The 16,492-nt window shown below is 36.2% G+C and overlaps 1 protein-coding gene across 1 annotated transcript in view; it reads right to left on the bottom strand.

Moving 5' to 3' along the window:
• The window catches only part of LOC105823749 (dihydropyrimidine dehydrogenase [NADP(+)]-like), a 435,569-nt gene that overhangs the window by 71,897 nt on the left and 347,180 nt on the right, over window positions 1-16,492 (bottom strand). The window contains 3 exon segments of the mRNA XM_012661010.1: window positions 2,597-2,716; window positions 3,574-3,637; window positions 3,640-3,694. Of these exon segments, the coding sequence (XP_012516464.1) occupies window positions 3,606-3,637; window positions 3,640-3,694 (87 nt within the window). The 3' untranslated portion in view covers window positions 2,597-2,716; window positions 3,574-3,605.

Raw genomic sequence — 16,492 nt, 5'->3', positions numbered from 1 at the left:
AAAAAAAAATTTAAATAAAAAAAAAGAAAATGCATTTTACATCATGACATATATATGTGCCTATTATGAGTATAATTGAAAAAGATGTTTGACCAAACAATGTTTTTCCCAACTATGTGCAAAGCATTCTGACATTTCTTATTTCATTTCATTTTTTTAAAAATATTGATTATGGTTCATTAAACTTGATTTCATAGTATACTTGTGAGTTGGGAACCCATATTTGAAAAATATTGTTCTAGAATCCATACTAATTATATTTGTAATAATTCAACTAACGTTCCTTAGCTGAGACCCTATCTTCCCAATGTAAGTCACTGTCCCTTATTAGCTAATGCATTTTAAGATAAGAACATTACTGAAATGTGACCACTTTTCTATAGCCAGTGTATTGCCCCAGGTGGCTATTTCCCCATTTAAACAAAACATAACCTTCATTTCAAATAGAAATCTTATTCTCAGAAAATATAATAAAAATTGAATAAACAGAGAATATATTGCAAAGGAAAAATATCCTTCCCTGGTCATGGGAAGCATGTGTTATATGTCAGGTGGCTACCCAAAATTGAACTCTATTTAGTTTTCACTTAAAAAAAATCTGTGATTTATGCAGCTTTTCTGAAAGTAGATATTCTGATGCTCTGAGAGAACACTTGGGAAGACATTAAGACTATGCTGTGGTAATTTTTTTTAATCTTGTAAAAATATCTAGCATATTTTGTGTAATTTTAAATACCGAAGCAGCATTTCAAGTCCTGACAGCCATATTTGATAAAACTCTCCTAAAATTTGAAGCCATTATTATTTAACACAATTTTGCTAGGCTAGGTTTTGCTATAACTCATTCTGTAAGTACTTTGTTATAGAACTTGCTTCTGTCCTAAAATATATTATCATTGCCTATTTAAACTGCTTTTCAGATTCTATTACTGTTAAACACTAAGGCAAGCATTGCTTTAAAGGAGGAAACCTGTATTAATTTCGTCAATATGGAGAAAAGCTATTTTCAAAACAGACTGTATAATGTGAAGAAACTTAATATAGAACCTATTAGAAATGAGGTACAAGCCCTTAAAAATGTTAGGGACTTTCTGTTGTTTAAAATGAAAGTTCCACCCAGGCTTAGCTGAGCTTATAGCTCAAGTGAATATTGATATATGAATTTACAAATTTTAGAAGTAGAGTTTTATGGAAATGCTAACAGGCCCTGAGGTATGGCCAAACTTGCTTTCAGGTACTGCTATAATTTCCAGTATGTGTATGCTTAAAGACTGAAACACAAAAGACTTTTTCTAATGCTGTAATTTTGTAGTTTTATTAGACTGAGTTATAGTATGGGAGAATATTCAGAAATTGCAGCTTAAATGAGAAAACGTGAATGATGTTACTTATATAAAATACTACTGCAATAGTTCTTTTATTAATTTTTAATGTTCAGCACCCTCTGTGACCTCCTTTATTCTCTTGCTGTCAACATGGCAGGCTGGAAAAATTGAAATGGGCTGACAGAAAACATAGTGCACGTTACAACCCAACTCTAGAGTCTCTTGACTCTTTTTCTGTGGCGCATGCTAACGTGGTCCATGCTATTCTGCATTACAATAATATTTAAGGCCCTGTCTGATAGCTCCTGATAAAAGCAAGCTGCGTCTGGAGGCCGAGCAGGTGCTCTTTGTCAGCCTTCCTCTTTCTGACACTGTGGGAATGCCATTCAATTAAAAGCAGAATATAACCTTTCATCGTTGTTGTTGATCATGGCTCATAGACACACTTCATACTTTCAAAACAGAATATCTCAGCATGGATAGAGCTTTGTTTGTGTCTGTCTAGCCTCTTCCAAAAGCACATTTTGGTCTGATTCAGCAATGCTTTTCTGGAACAGTGGGAAACGGCTATGTTATACGTATTTACCGCTTTCTCTATCACCAAGGAGACTAATTAATCCCCATACCAGCAATGTCAAGAACCTCATAGCATTGTCTTTGCAAGACCAAGTTCATGTTGTCACAGCCACAGAGTACACAGGGCAATGATATGGGACAGGACCTTGGCATTAAAACTTCCTTTTATTTTTTAAATGCAAGTGTTCGATGATGAGAAAGAGCAGGCAATGGTGTGAGGGCTGCAAATGTCTTGTCAGCTGAAGCTTAATTCAGTGGGTTAGTGGTTTGTTTGGGACAGTTGTGAAAGCAAAGTTTTTTGAATAAGATAGATTTTAAAATTCAAGAAAGAGTGAAAATTAATCCAGACTATGAAAAAGATATTATAATTAGAGTATTTTTCTTCTGGAGGGCCCTGGTTTTAGCTTTTACTAACAAATGGCAAAAATCGTGACAATGAGAAATTCCGGGGAAAGCACAGACCACAATAGAATAGAATTTGTGCAAGATCCTATCTCAGTATTCTCTCATCTTGTGCTAACAGTCCTTGAACCTTCACATTTAATCTGTTCTGTTTGTCATAACTACTAGGAATAGTTACCATCAATGAGTTATAAGACTTGAGATCATAAAAGATATGAAACTCTTGCTTGCAACATGACCTTCTGATTTTTCAGTAACCTTCAAAGAAGTATAATGCAAAGAGTAACACCTACCAGACACTCCTCCATATGTGGTCCTCTTTCCAATACCCACTGCTGGCCAGGGCGTGGCATCAGATTTTAATCCCATCAGACCCGAGACAGTATTGGTGGCTGTAACACCGTCGGCACCACCTATGAAGAACACATTTCCCTGCAGTTCTTAAAGACACGATGGTTGAAACCCCCACTCAAATCCCCATGACCCAGGAAAATACACACTCAACTTTCTCTTTAGAACATTTCCTTCACAATTATTTAACTTCACAATTATTTATTCACAATTATTTAACTCTTACAATTATGCTTAAAATACTAGACATGAAAAAAGTTTTAATTACCATGACTTCATTTTCTCAATTATTATACAGACTTGTTGATGCCAAATGTATTGTATTCAGTGTTATTTTTTAGGTAATTTACAATGTCTTTGCAAGTCAGGGTGCAATTTCCCTGGGATGGAACACGAGCACGTATGATTTATAAAGTCATGAATTGACTGCACGATTTATGTATTCAACAGATATTTATTGAGTATGGGTTTAAGAGAGTGTGCTAGGCCCTATCAAATATAAAGGAACTGGTTAGAAAGTTCACATTGTGGAAGTCGCTATGTCTTTCTTTTTTTTTCTCTTTACTTTGTTAGAGGTCCAAATGCTACTGCTGAATTGTTACATTATTAAGTCATTTATTTTGGAGAGGTTTGGTGTGACTGTGGTTTTAACTCATAATTCTTTGTGCATGAAACAAGTGTTTATTAGGAAAAATTATAAATGATCTTGAGTTCCTAGATCAAAATTTGGGTCCATTTACTAGCTTGAATAAAGGTTATAACTCTACTGTATTTGTGAGATCAAATGCTTAATTTAATGCTTTAAAAATGAAAACAAAAAATATACACATGTTTGTGAGAAAAGACATATTTTAGTATAGCTACATAATTCCAGCCAATATTTACAAAACTGGGCAACTGACGCAAGTCTAGTTCTTACCTTCCTTTGCAGCTCTTGCGATGTTCACAATATCAGTGACATTTGGGGTCAACTTGGCAAAAAACGGAATCTGAACAGCTTGCCTAACCCAGCGACAGATGTTCCGCACCAGCTCTGGATCCTGTTCAAATAGGTCAGTTAAATATAGAATATAATTAAAGAATTGTGATCACAATGTGTACTGGAACAACAGCAAAGCTGGAGATGTGCAAGACAAATCCAACTTGACAATGAGCTACATGATATATTTCTCGAATTCCTCCTCAGTATTACACCTAGACTCATTAGGGAACTAAGGTTAACATACTTCAAGTGAACTGCAAATTCATCACATAAAGGTTAAATTCCTCAAGGGAGCCTTTGGAAAATAAAATTACAAAGAACCAAATGGAAGAAAGTGTTTCCCACCTTAAATAATATCAGAAATGAAACATAAACTTTTGGTGGTAAGTACAGGAAACTTTACAGAATTTCTAGATCTCATTGGTTTAAGCAAAAAAAAAAAAAAATTAAACTGCTGACTCCTGGGTGAATGATACTAAATCTAAAGCCTGTTGTTTTCATTATTAGAAGATTTAGTCTTGTCGAAGCGTATTCAGTAGAAAAATCTACCTGTGACTTCATCATCAATCTAAATGTGATATATACTATATGCTAATACAGAATAATTCAACCTTGGATTTTACATGAGCTGATCAGTAACTTTAACTTACTTTTGTGAATGTTACTAAGATTTGTGCAGCATTTTTCAACACTCACGTACTTGAAAGAATTGATCAAAATGACAAAAATGAAATAAAATATCAAATGCTCATTTTTAAAAGCAAGTAATAGACATTTTCCTATGCTTGTTTCCTGTGATTTTTCAGGCTTTTATTTTTTTATGGGGCAAGTATCATTTAGAGGGCAAATACCTATCCTTTCCATTGAAATAATTTAGATGTAGTAATATTCTTTGATTTCAACACATACAATAGTCCTTTTTTCCATTACTTTTAGTGCAAAATTTATTCTGACAGGTACCGATAATGTGCTTTGATAAATTACTTTAAAATATGCAATAGCAATTCGTTATTGAACTTGGTAATATAATCTTAGCAAGTTAAAATGTTTTTTGAATAAAAGTAAAACCCAGAAAAATATTGGCATACATTTAAACTATGAAATATTAGGCAAGCATATCATCTGTAATTAATATTTTTATAGGTAAGAAAGTTGCTCTTTGCATTTTAACCTTTCAAATTCTTTTAAGATGAGATTTCTAATGTTATAACCTTTAGAAAGAACCTTTTCACTTAGGCTTAATGTGTCTTGATCTGTCATCCTGTATTACTCTAAAAGTTAGGAGTTTTTGTGCTACGATACTGCAATGAGGTAATTTCTGTTGATTGTTATCATCTCTATTCAGCAAAACTTAATACTTTGAACCAGAAATATTTGGCTTGACTTGTTCTCTTTTCGGAACAGTAATTTCTTCATTAAACATAAATATTAAAAAAGTACTATATGGAATGCTCTACGGGGCATACTGTGCATTATGAATAGTAAAATCTAGAGACTTAGCTGTACAAATTCTAACTCATGAAAATGGAGATCTCCCCCTGCCCATGCAATGTTCATGAAATATTTATAACTGCTGCATTGGTATTATGAAGGCAGTTGCATCTTTGTGACTTTCATTTCTAAGTTATGAATTTCCATGGGACTTAGCCTAGAAATGACAGTAACTCTAGATGATATGAATTGCATGTCCTTTGTGAAAGCTCTCTTTAAGGTAGAATTTGACAATAATTTAAAGATCACTTGAATTGCATAATACATGGAAGGTAGCCTGATAAGAATTACTGAAACATGTTTAAACTATTTTTTGGTTCCAGTAGAGTAAACACTAATAATCTGATATAGGCTTCTAAGTGGCTTTCAATACTATTGACCATCATGTCGTTATAATTTACTTTGAACATTTGTTGGACTTTTTTCCCAATTTTCAGTAGTTGACTACTTGAAATAACTGCCTCTTGCTCATTGTTTAACAGTTTGGAATTTGTTCAAAGTTTTTCCGTTTCTTAAAAATATAGGGTCCCTTGGTTACTGCTATTTACTTCAGTCATCTGTCCTTATTTTGAGCTACCATAATTTGACCCTCCTATAGTTTCATAAATAAGGTTGACGGTGTTTGGATATATTTTCTCATCTTCATAGTCAGCCAAGCCAGCTGATGACTAATCATTATAGCCAACTGAGACTCAATTTGATTACCTGAGAATTTTAAAAACTATTTTTGACCAACATTATTGTGAAAATTAATGACTGTTCTGTAAATTGCAGTTTTGTTTGACAGGTATAATCGGGGATATTCTAATACAACTAGAAATGTGGTGAAGCCAATAACATGATAAAATGAATCTGTATATAATACTTTGAGGAATTAGAGAATAGACTATAACTATTCACACTTTCCTGGTTTCTTCATACTTTTGATATGAACATTAAAGATCTTAAAGCAATTAATAATGTTTCTGTATCTCGGCCTTCTCATTTTCTAGTGGTAGCATCAGATAGCTTTGCCATTTGTAACAAGCCAATTTATAGAGTCTTATTGAAATGAATACATTTTAGACAATTTCTAATTCTCCTCAAAATCTTCGGGATAGGCCGGGCGTGGTGGCTCACGCCTGTAATCCTAGCTCTCTGGGAGGCCGAGGCGGGCGGATTGTTTGAGCTCAGGAGTTCGAAACCAGCCTGAGCAAGAGCGAGACCCCGTCTCTACTAAAATTAGAAAGACATTAATTGGACAACTAAAAATATATACAGAAAAAATTAGCCGGGCATGGTGGCGCATGCCTGTAGTCCCAGCTACTCGGGAGGCTGAGGCAGGAGGATCGCTTGAGCCCAGGAGTTTGAGGTTGCTGTGAGCTAGGATGATGCTATGGCACTCTAGCCCGGGCAACACAGTGAGACTCTGTCTCAAAAAAAAAAAAAAAAATCTTTGGGATAAGAAATATAGAAAGGTACTATTATCTCTCAGACAAATTGAGGCTTTAATATTATCAATACCAGCAAACGGCAAGTAACACAAAACATTTCTGGACTGTTCTATTTACAGGCACTCAAAAAATATTTGTTGTGTTAATGAATGAAGAATGTACGAAACTCAGCACATTTACAATTTATTTCTTTATATATGCATCAAAATATAAGACTATGCCTAGGTTCAAGTGAAACCCAGATATAGCTGGGCATGGTAGCTTGTGCCTGTAATTCTAGCTAGTTGGGAGGCTGAAGCGGGAGGAACACTTGAGCCAAGGAGTTCAAGATTAACTTGGGCAACATAAGGAGAACCTTGTCTCAAAAAAAAAAAAAAAAACCCTAAAAAACAACTAGATATATTTTATGATAGATAATGCCTAAAAGTATGAAACAAAAGCGAAGAAGACTTCTTTACAAACCTGGGATCATGGGTGAAAAAATGATAGAGAATTATGCAAAATGGAATACCTTAAGTCTTTTAAAATGTCTAATATACAAAAGTCTACCTGGATGAACAAATTTTTACTGGCGCTTTCTCTCCCACATGCATGTGTGTGTACTTTGATACCTGTTAACACTTTTCTTATTCATGTGACTGCTAAAGAAAGATATGGGGCAACAGAATGGGTTTCCTGTGTTGGAGTGGATGGCATTACAAGTAGGAAGGCACTGAGTGACAGGCCGGGAGAGCAAATTGTGGTCTTGAGGATACTACATGATGTGAAGGTACCAGACCAGACTTGTAAAGTGCTGTATACAGAGGATAAAAACAGGTGACAGACAAATTTGGCCTATTGGGAAATTTTTGATGAGGCATATCCCAGTGTCTGCCTGCAGCTAATATTCTCTGGAATAGATTCCTATGAAAACCAAACAACAGTGACAACAGCAAAAACCAGAAAATGTAGTGCTGAGTAGATTGCTACAGTAGTTTTCATTGTGCAAAAATCGCTGTTTTTAAAGCTTACTTTCCTATCTGAGTCATAAAATAACAATTTTTAACTCTAGTAACTAGTATGTTTCTAGTTGCTTATTAAAGGAGTTCTATAAATGATCCACCCTGCTGCTTTTCAGGCCCTGAAGATGATCTCTCCATTGTAGGGCAGGCATTTCCACCAATTACTTAGGGCATCAAATCTCATTGGTTTCATGTCCTCTACAAAGGACTAAGCACTACAGAATGAGACTGTGAAAATTCCTTGATAAGCTAAATTGCAAGTGAAAGTTTGACTTCAAGAAACATTCTCTCCAATTTACCTGATAATTTTCACTCTGTACAATTCTTTTCAAATGGCTTTCTTAGAAGCTGGCATTTCAATGAATCCACTGAAAAATTTTACCAGTTATAAAATGTTTTCCACTATGGAATTCTTAAGTCGTAATTCACATGACATGCCAAGAAGTGGACAGCATTTTTATTATGTCCTCTTTTCTGATGGAGAGAAGTGGGGCCCAGAAGATCAATCTGAGCACCAATTTCACCTTCTTAATTTTCTTTCCCATTACCATGTCCTAAGCCATCATCTTCTTTAGCAAAACTGCTCCCTAAAGTGAAATTCAGCCATCAATTGTAAACTAGAACTATAAAAGGTTTCTACTTCATTTATACCCAAGAGACTACATGTAGCAGCAAAATAATAGGCAAAAATGATGTATTCATCCTTCTATGTCAATAAAATAGGACAGGCAGTTGACTACTTCAGGTATAATTATTAGTGAATGCAAAGGATGTGTGCTGAAATGCAAATGTTTTAAATTAAGTTTTAGCATGTGTCTTTTTTGCATCTATTTTCCTGCTTAAGAATTCTAATGATGGTACAACCACTTTAGAAAATAGTTGGGCAGTTTCCTATAAAGGTAAACATGGATTCACCAATCAACCCAGAAATTCCACTCTTAATTATATATCCAAAAGATATGAAAACATATTTCTACACAAAGACTTACACTAGAATGTATACAGGGACTTTTTCAAAATAGCCCCAAATTGGAATTAATCACAATATGCATCAGTACATGAGTAATTAAACAAACTGTTGCATATCCACACAATGAAATATTATTCAGCAATAAAAAGAAACAAACTAGTAAATCACATCACAACTTGAAATTAATAAAAAAATTATGCTGAGTTAAAGAAGCACAGGAAAGATTATATGCTATATGAGGACACTTATTGAAATTTTACAAAGGGAAAACCTATGAGTATAGAAATCAGAGCAGTGATTGCTGGGACTGAGGATTGGGGTTAGGGGAAGAATTAAGTAGAAAGAAGTATAAGGAAATTTTTGAAGGTAATGGAAATATTCCACATGTCAATTGTGGAGTGAGTACTCAAGCGTGGACATTTGCCAAAATATATCAAACTCTACACTTAAATGTGTTCTTTCTAATATAGGTAAATTATACTGACATAAATTTCATTTAAAAATTTAAAAATAATTCTAAGGGTACTCTAATATAAATGAAAAAATGAAAGCCAGTGCCATTCTAAGCAATGTAGGTTCAATTCTTTCAGCAAATGTTAATAAACCAATGAGGCATTGCAATTATTCTGTGCTGGATACTTAGGTGAATGAAACAAAGAAGTCAGGGTCTACTAGGAAATACAACTCAGGCACATAATAAGATGCACATTGGATGCTAAGTGTCAAAAAAGAGATCTGGTAATGCTCTATCATTTCAGATTATTTCACACAGCACAGACTTAGTACACAGAAGACATTTAATAAATATTGTTGAAGTGATAGAGCTTGCACTGCAAAAATTGCCACTGACTTTCTTATTTCTATTTACTTGGAAGAAAATTGGGAGTATAAAGTTACTGGGTCCAGGATAATCTAATAAACAACCATTTGCATTCTGCTAGACCATGGAAATTTAAAGATGTGTAATATACTATCCCTGCTCTTAAAAAACAAAAACCAAAATGGTTCTTTTTGCATATAACAAATATGTGATATGACTATAAAATTTTATAAGTGCATGCACATAGAATATGCGTATGCATATATATATATATACATATATGTATATATAATATACACAATTTTTGTCTACTTCCTTGTGCCGTAAGTATAAGGTAACACGTGTACCTTCCCAGGTACACACAGCCTTCTCCATTCTGTTTCTCACTTCAAGCCTTTTCTCATTTCCCTCTCTCTACCCAGATCACCCTTCATATTTTGCCCCTTGACTAAAGCCCCTCAAAGCAGCCCTCCATGATGAATCATCCCGTCCTACCTCAGCACAGGATGGATTAGTAAATGACTGGCTCTCCAGTGCTTCCATAATGTTTCTTTATTACTACATTTATCACAGTGCTTTATAATCATCTTCTCTGTCTTTTAATCGATTTCTTTCTACTAGACTATTGGTCTTTTAGGGATGTATTTTACTTTTATCCTGATCCCCTAGCATAGAGCCTGAGACATGAAAGACACTCAATAAATATTGTGCTAAATGAAAGACTGAAGAATTCCTAATTGTGTACCAGTTTTTCACAATGAGCCACAAAATATTTGCCTCTTCCCTTCCATGGAGCCAAAATAAGCTAGAGATACAGGATATTAGCAGTTCTTGCATTGCACACTGGTGGAGGTTGTAAACAGTGTTGATACTCCCCATGAGGGAGCTGAAGTGTTTGGAGGGAACCATACCCTACTGTGGTCTAGAAGTCCATGAAAACCTCCCTGAGGGCTCAAGCTGGCCATGACCCTTTCTGTCTGAATCTTTAAGATATTGGGGGTTTCTTCAGAGTTTGGCTAATCCCAACTGGAAATCTACTGTCTCACCTGGCCATGGTAATGAAGTTGGAGATGTACCTGTCCAACAGAAAGGACAATGAACACCTGTGCACAGTTCCATGAGCTATTCTATGAGTGTCTTAGGGGGAACTGTTCCTACAGCACTATTGCTATCTTATTTTGTAAATGCTTTGAAATAGAGAGGGGACTCTGCAATTTAAGGGGTTGACTCTTTGAATTGTTGAGAAATCATATAACCTTTCACCAGAACTGATGAATAGATATGCTAAGGTAACCAAGTTCTGAAAAGGTCTTTGAGAATAGCAGGCAATTGTCTCAGAGAATAGCAGACACAGACATGCAGTACTCAGATACCTCCTTGAGGAAAAGACTCTGGCCCAGCTGCAAGAGTGTGGTGAGTTTACTTTCCCTAACTCTCAATCCTTTATGTCTGCCTCAACTTCTGAGCTGGAGCCATTTCCTCTCAGGTGAACCCAAGCCAATGACAGCAAAACTATGATACAAGGGTCCAGCCTTTTCTGCCAATGCAGGACTCCTCTAACAGGCAATCTTTGCCCTGAATCTCTATATTGGGCTGGTGAAGATTTTTCTTATGTCTTTATCAGTTCTGATTGCTCTCCTTGCCCAATTCTGCTTCCTCCCTTTTCATTTTACAGTCATTACTCACCAATAAATCTTTCACCCTCCTAACTCCATCCCTGTGACTGATTCTTAGAAGACTCAGATGACACAACAGTTTTCTACTTATTTGAGGAATGCTCCCTGTGAAAGGATGAGGCTATATTCTAAGAAAGTCAAAGAAGAAAAAGAAACTTGCCCAAGTGATCCCAGGATATCTCACTGAGAGAACTCAAGAAAGCTAAGCTGAATTCAAATGAATCTCTCAAATTTCTTCTGAATTCTAGTTCTACCTTTGGTTTTACAGAACGAGGTCTCCTGGGAGGTCCTGAAAAGCTAAGCCTTGCTGGTAGCTTACCCAGCAATAGCCGATATATGCCCAGGGGAAAGAGAAGGCCCAATACCAAGAAGTAGGACAATTTTTCTCCTAGAAAAAGATCTTTTAGGGACATGGTAGGGGACAATGATTGGGTGTCCTATGCCTGGAGACAACTCAGAGATATCCTTGGAGAGTTTGGAAACCTGTTTGAACTTTTGATTCAGAACCTGCTGAAAGAATCAGTACTATGATATGGGACACTGGAAATGACTGTGTAGAAGTCCATGGATAAAGGAGATGATGTCTTTATGTCTGAAAGCCAGGACTGTGCATCAAAGGAAGAAGGCCAAGGGAATCAGTGTATATGCTAATCCTCACCCTGCTTTGTTTCTTGCTGGCACAGTCAATGACAATCTCTTAATAACATCATGGGGCGGTCACCTGAAATTTCTTTCAGGTGTGTTGAGCCTCCAATGTCCTCTGTTCTGACTTGTACTCCATTCTAATGTCTCATTTTGCTTTCATAATCCATTTTGTTTGCCCAAATTCTAGTTCTGCCTTTCCCCACATCTAGTCCTCATCTAGACCTCCACATCTAGTCTTCCCACTACCTGTATTCCACATTTCTGGACTGCATTTGTTTCCTTCTTTCAGGATTGGATCCCTCTGAGTCATGACGCCCACCTGAGCTGAACTGTAGTTGCCCTCCTTGCACCTATACTTGATTCATGACTTGTCACTTATGGGCAGCCATTCCTTATTGCCTTACAATGGTTTTCCTTTGCCCCTGCTGGATATTTCCATGTCTATTTCCCTTGTTTTAGCTTTATTGCAAAATCAAGATTGGCACAGGCTCCATCTGTCTATCTTCATAGGAAAACAAAAGCCCTTTGAGAACCATACATTGGCCATAGTTCACAGGCATTAAGATACTTCAAAATCTTCCACATTAAGACATTTTAGAAAGTAATTTATTATTTTTCTGCATCCTTCATATTGAGCTGAAAAATGACCTTGAACTTTCCTTATATGTGGGATATTATTTATTTGTGAATTAAAATGCTAGTAATTATCTACCCTAGAAAAAGGGTGCTATCTATAGTTTGCTTATTAATGAGTGTATGCAGCATCACCTGGAAGATCTTAATATATGGAGAAACAGGCTATGCACATATTTTCCTGATACCACCAGGAGGTATTTAAAATTGTGAACGAGTTGAGCCAAACTGAACCCCTGCAGGTTTCTTAATCCTTGTTTAGAACACACTCAAAAGACTTCAGTGAGTTATGAAGTGCAGGCATTTGCTTGTCCCACTATTTATGGATTCATTTTGGACAGGAGTGAGTATGAAAGTGTATAATAAGGAGTTCTTATTCTATGCAGACTTCAGGAAGCTTGGCATTTGTTTTTCTAATGCAAAGCATTAGTGTAAACAGTGTAACAATTGATATTTTATACATCTGTTGGTCTATTCACTTACCTTATGTTTTCCAGTGCTAGAGTTAGAAAACAACCACGAGCACAAAAGCTCAGTATCTTTATAATCCCATATTGGTGTGAATGATTAACTAACATAGAAAGGGGGCTAGTGTAAAGTAGCATTCTGCCCTGGAGCACCCTCTATGCGGATACGTTTAGGATGAAGAGAGTCTAGGGAAGTCATGCTTCTGTCCTGGGAACTTTATGAAATCCAAGTAAGAAGGAATTACTGCTGAGGTAATTTTAAATAATGTAACAGAGAAAATTTCAGTCCCTTGGAAATGAATGGTTTCAGCTAAGGAGAACTCATCCGTAACAAGTTGGTACAGTTCCATAAGGAATTTCTTTCTACTGCTGCTTTAAGAGCTGGAAAGAATTATCTAGCCCTTTTTTGTTTGTTTGTTTGTTTGCATGTATGTTGTGTCAGCTCTGTGGACTGATTTCCCTCCTTGAGCTGAAAAGGATTTAGAAATACTAAACGTGGGTGATTTTGTTAAAAAATCTTTGTGTGAAAATGTGGGATGGGGGAGACTTTAAACATGACTTTTTTTAAGTGTGATATTCACAAACTCAACATAAAATTCATGGATACTGGATTTTACCTAAAATTTTGAGCAATCTTAAACCTAACAATTCTTGTCAATTTATTTATTTATACCCATGTGGTGGTTTATAAGCATCTAATCATAAGATGTGTGTGTGTGTGTAAAAACGGAGTTCTCTAGTTTAGTCTTTCAGGTGTCAGGGAATGGAAACATAGTGCAGTCACCCCATTGTTGGGGGTTTCTTATAAGTGTACATAGAGTGTGAAACCTCTTTCCTGTATTGCCTTTTTGATTCTCTAATTCAAATTTGTATAATCTACTTTAGAATCCATGATTCAAAATCAAACCCACAGAGGAGAAGATTCAATACAAACATTTTAGTTCTTTCTATTTTGGATGCCTGACATTTCACCTCCCTTCCTATTTTGTGAGGAATTCCCACCATATGAAGTATTGGTAGGACAGAAACTATTCCTACTTTGTAAGCCACTGAAGAGAGAGTTTTCCTTTTTCTACTCTCTGGCAACCTAGAAACAAGTACATGATCTAGGATTGAAGCTCCAGCCAAAAATTTTAATTTCACAATCAGAAAAGTGTTAAGAGTTTATTTGTGATGGTGTGTGGTGCAATGTCTCCTGACAGTATCTAACAATGGCAGTAGTGGTAGAGGTTGTATGTTAGCTGGACAATTCTTGGTGCCCATTCTCTGGGCCCCTTTAGTTTCTGACTATTTTCTAAGCCTGCTGTTCCTGTCTTCTCTGATTCTGTAAGACATCTTGTATCCTGCCAATAAATCTCCTTTTTGCTGCTGACAGCCAGAGTCAGTTTCTGTTTCTTGAAATTAAGAGTGTTAATTGATACTGGAAGTTAACCACTATACAGTATGGAGTGGCATTATGGCCTGAGTTATGGAACCATACTCCCTTGACAGGCTGCTGACCTCATTTTACTTAGTCTACAGGTGGTCACTTTTTGCTCAGGATATAATATCTTGTCCAATGAATTGTGACCAAGGTAGCCAGGACACAATGTTTTTATGGCTGCTGTGTGTGCCTCTGGCAACTTTCATTTAGAAAGGAGCTGTAGGCTTGGCAAACCCTTAGCTTCATGGACTGTACAAGGTCTGTCTCAAAAATATTCAGCCATTGTTAATAAAATGAGAAGAACAGTTTGTGCAACATTGATGTAACCTGGCAGCCAAGGAGAGTGGACTGGATTGTGCATGCATGAACAATGATTACCTCACTGTAGTAGTCAGTGGGGCACTAGATGCCATTGAGTGAGCATGTGTACTGTGTGGCCATCACACTCAAAATGACTGAACAAGTAGAGCAATGAAACCTCATCAAATTTTCTGTGAAGCTTCAACATGCCTCTGCAGAAACTATTCAGATGATTCAAAAGGCTTTCAGGGATGATACAATGAGTGCATTGCAAATAAAAGTGTGGCACAAATGATTAAAAGATGGTGGAGAATCGTTGAGAGTGACCCACATTCTGGAAGACCTGCAACAAGCAGAACACCTGAGAATGCTGAACGCGTATGGTTAGGTTAAAAGACACTGAGAGAACTGTGTGAGGTCCCAAGGTGCCTACTTTGAACGGACTAAGGCATCACTGTCCTATGGTACAATGTTTCTTGTATCTTGTATCTTCTTCAATAAATGTCTCTATTTTTCATATTTCATGGCTGGATACTTTCCAGACAGACCTGTACAGTGACAAAGTGTCAGCTTTTATTTTAGCAAATAATAATTAACTTGAAACTTTCCTCGAAATGTGGGAATTAGAAAAGAGTAAAGCATCAACTTTGTCCTCAAAGGACTTACAATCAAGTTATAATCACTTAAGGCACTGAAAATTTATCAGAGTCAGTAGAATATATAATTGGCCTTTGTAATTACAATATGTTTCTATTCCTCTATATATCATTTAGCATTTGAATATGTCATAATGAGCAAGCCCTCATACAATTCAAAAGACCCTTGCTGAAAGAATTGATATGTATTACCCAGATCTACGAAAACTCAATCTGAAATGTATTAAGAGTAGCTATGATTTCTACAAGATGGATACGTAGACAGAGAATGGCAATATAGCCCATAAGGGAAAATATCTTGAGGCACTGAAGTTAAATTAAAATATGATCTTCCTTTTACTCTGAATACCTGTATGATTAGCAATTCAACAAGGATCTTTCATTTATCCCAACTCAACTTTACAAAAGTGCCAGAAGCCTACATTTTTGATAAAACAGTTGATGAAGCTTACATGGGGGAAAAATCTTCAAACTCCTTGATATACAAAATCATATTAGTACTAAAAACAGATGGGTATTCACTTTTGCAAATATTCAACAAATGTAAGGTACCCAAAGGACTGCTAAATTTAGATAGTTTAAACTTTGAGTTTTTTTTCTTTCAAAAAGGAGCGTACCATGGTGAACTTTACTGGTTATATAATTAACATCTAGATACAGCATCACCTAATTAGATTTTTAGATAATCTGGGCAAAGGCAGCATGCAGCATTATAAAGATTTTATCTCATACCTTTCCAATTGCCAGTATTCCTAGATATTAACATGCAATGGTTGAAATAAAAAATGGAACTCCGTATTCCTTAATACTTTGTCCTTTCTTCAATAAGTGAAGGATTTGTGGGAATACTGGAAGCTATTGAATCTGGACCAATGTCCTTAATTGGGTACCTGCAACCACCCTGCAGCTAACCATGAAGGCTTTGTGAACAGTGTAATTTTGGTATAAGAAATAAACCTGACCAGGTACCATGGTTCACATCTGTAATCCTAGCATTTTGAGAGGCCAAGGCAGGAGGATTGCTTGAGGTCAGGAGTTTGAGACCAGCATGAGCAACAAAGTGAGACCCCCATCTCTACAAAAAATAAAAAATTTAACTGGGCATGGTGATGCGTGCCTGTGGTCCTAGCTACTCAGGAGTCTTAGGCAGGAGATTCCCTTGAGCCCAGAAGTTTGAGGTTGCAGCGAATTGCTATGATCGCACCATTGCACTGTAGCCCAGGAAACAGCTAGACCCTGTCAAAGAAAAGAAAGAAAAGAAAGGAAGGAAGGAAGAAAGGAAGGAAGGAAGGAAGGAAGGAAGGAAGGAAGGAAGGAAGGAAGGAAGGAAGGAAGATCGGA

This window comes from Propithecus coquereli, unplaced genomic scaffold (assembly GCF_000956105.1).
Source record: "Propithecus coquereli isolate 6110/MARCELLA unplaced genomic scaffold, Pcoq_1.0 Scaffold7, whole genome shotgun sequence".
In the NCBI taxonomy this organism is placed as follows: domain Eukaryota; kingdom Metazoa; phylum Chordata; class Mammalia; order Primates; family Indriidae; genus Propithecus; species Propithecus coquereli.
The sequence above is the reverse complement of the archived record's forward strand: the minus strand, read 5'-3'. Positions and strand labels throughout refer to the sequence as shown.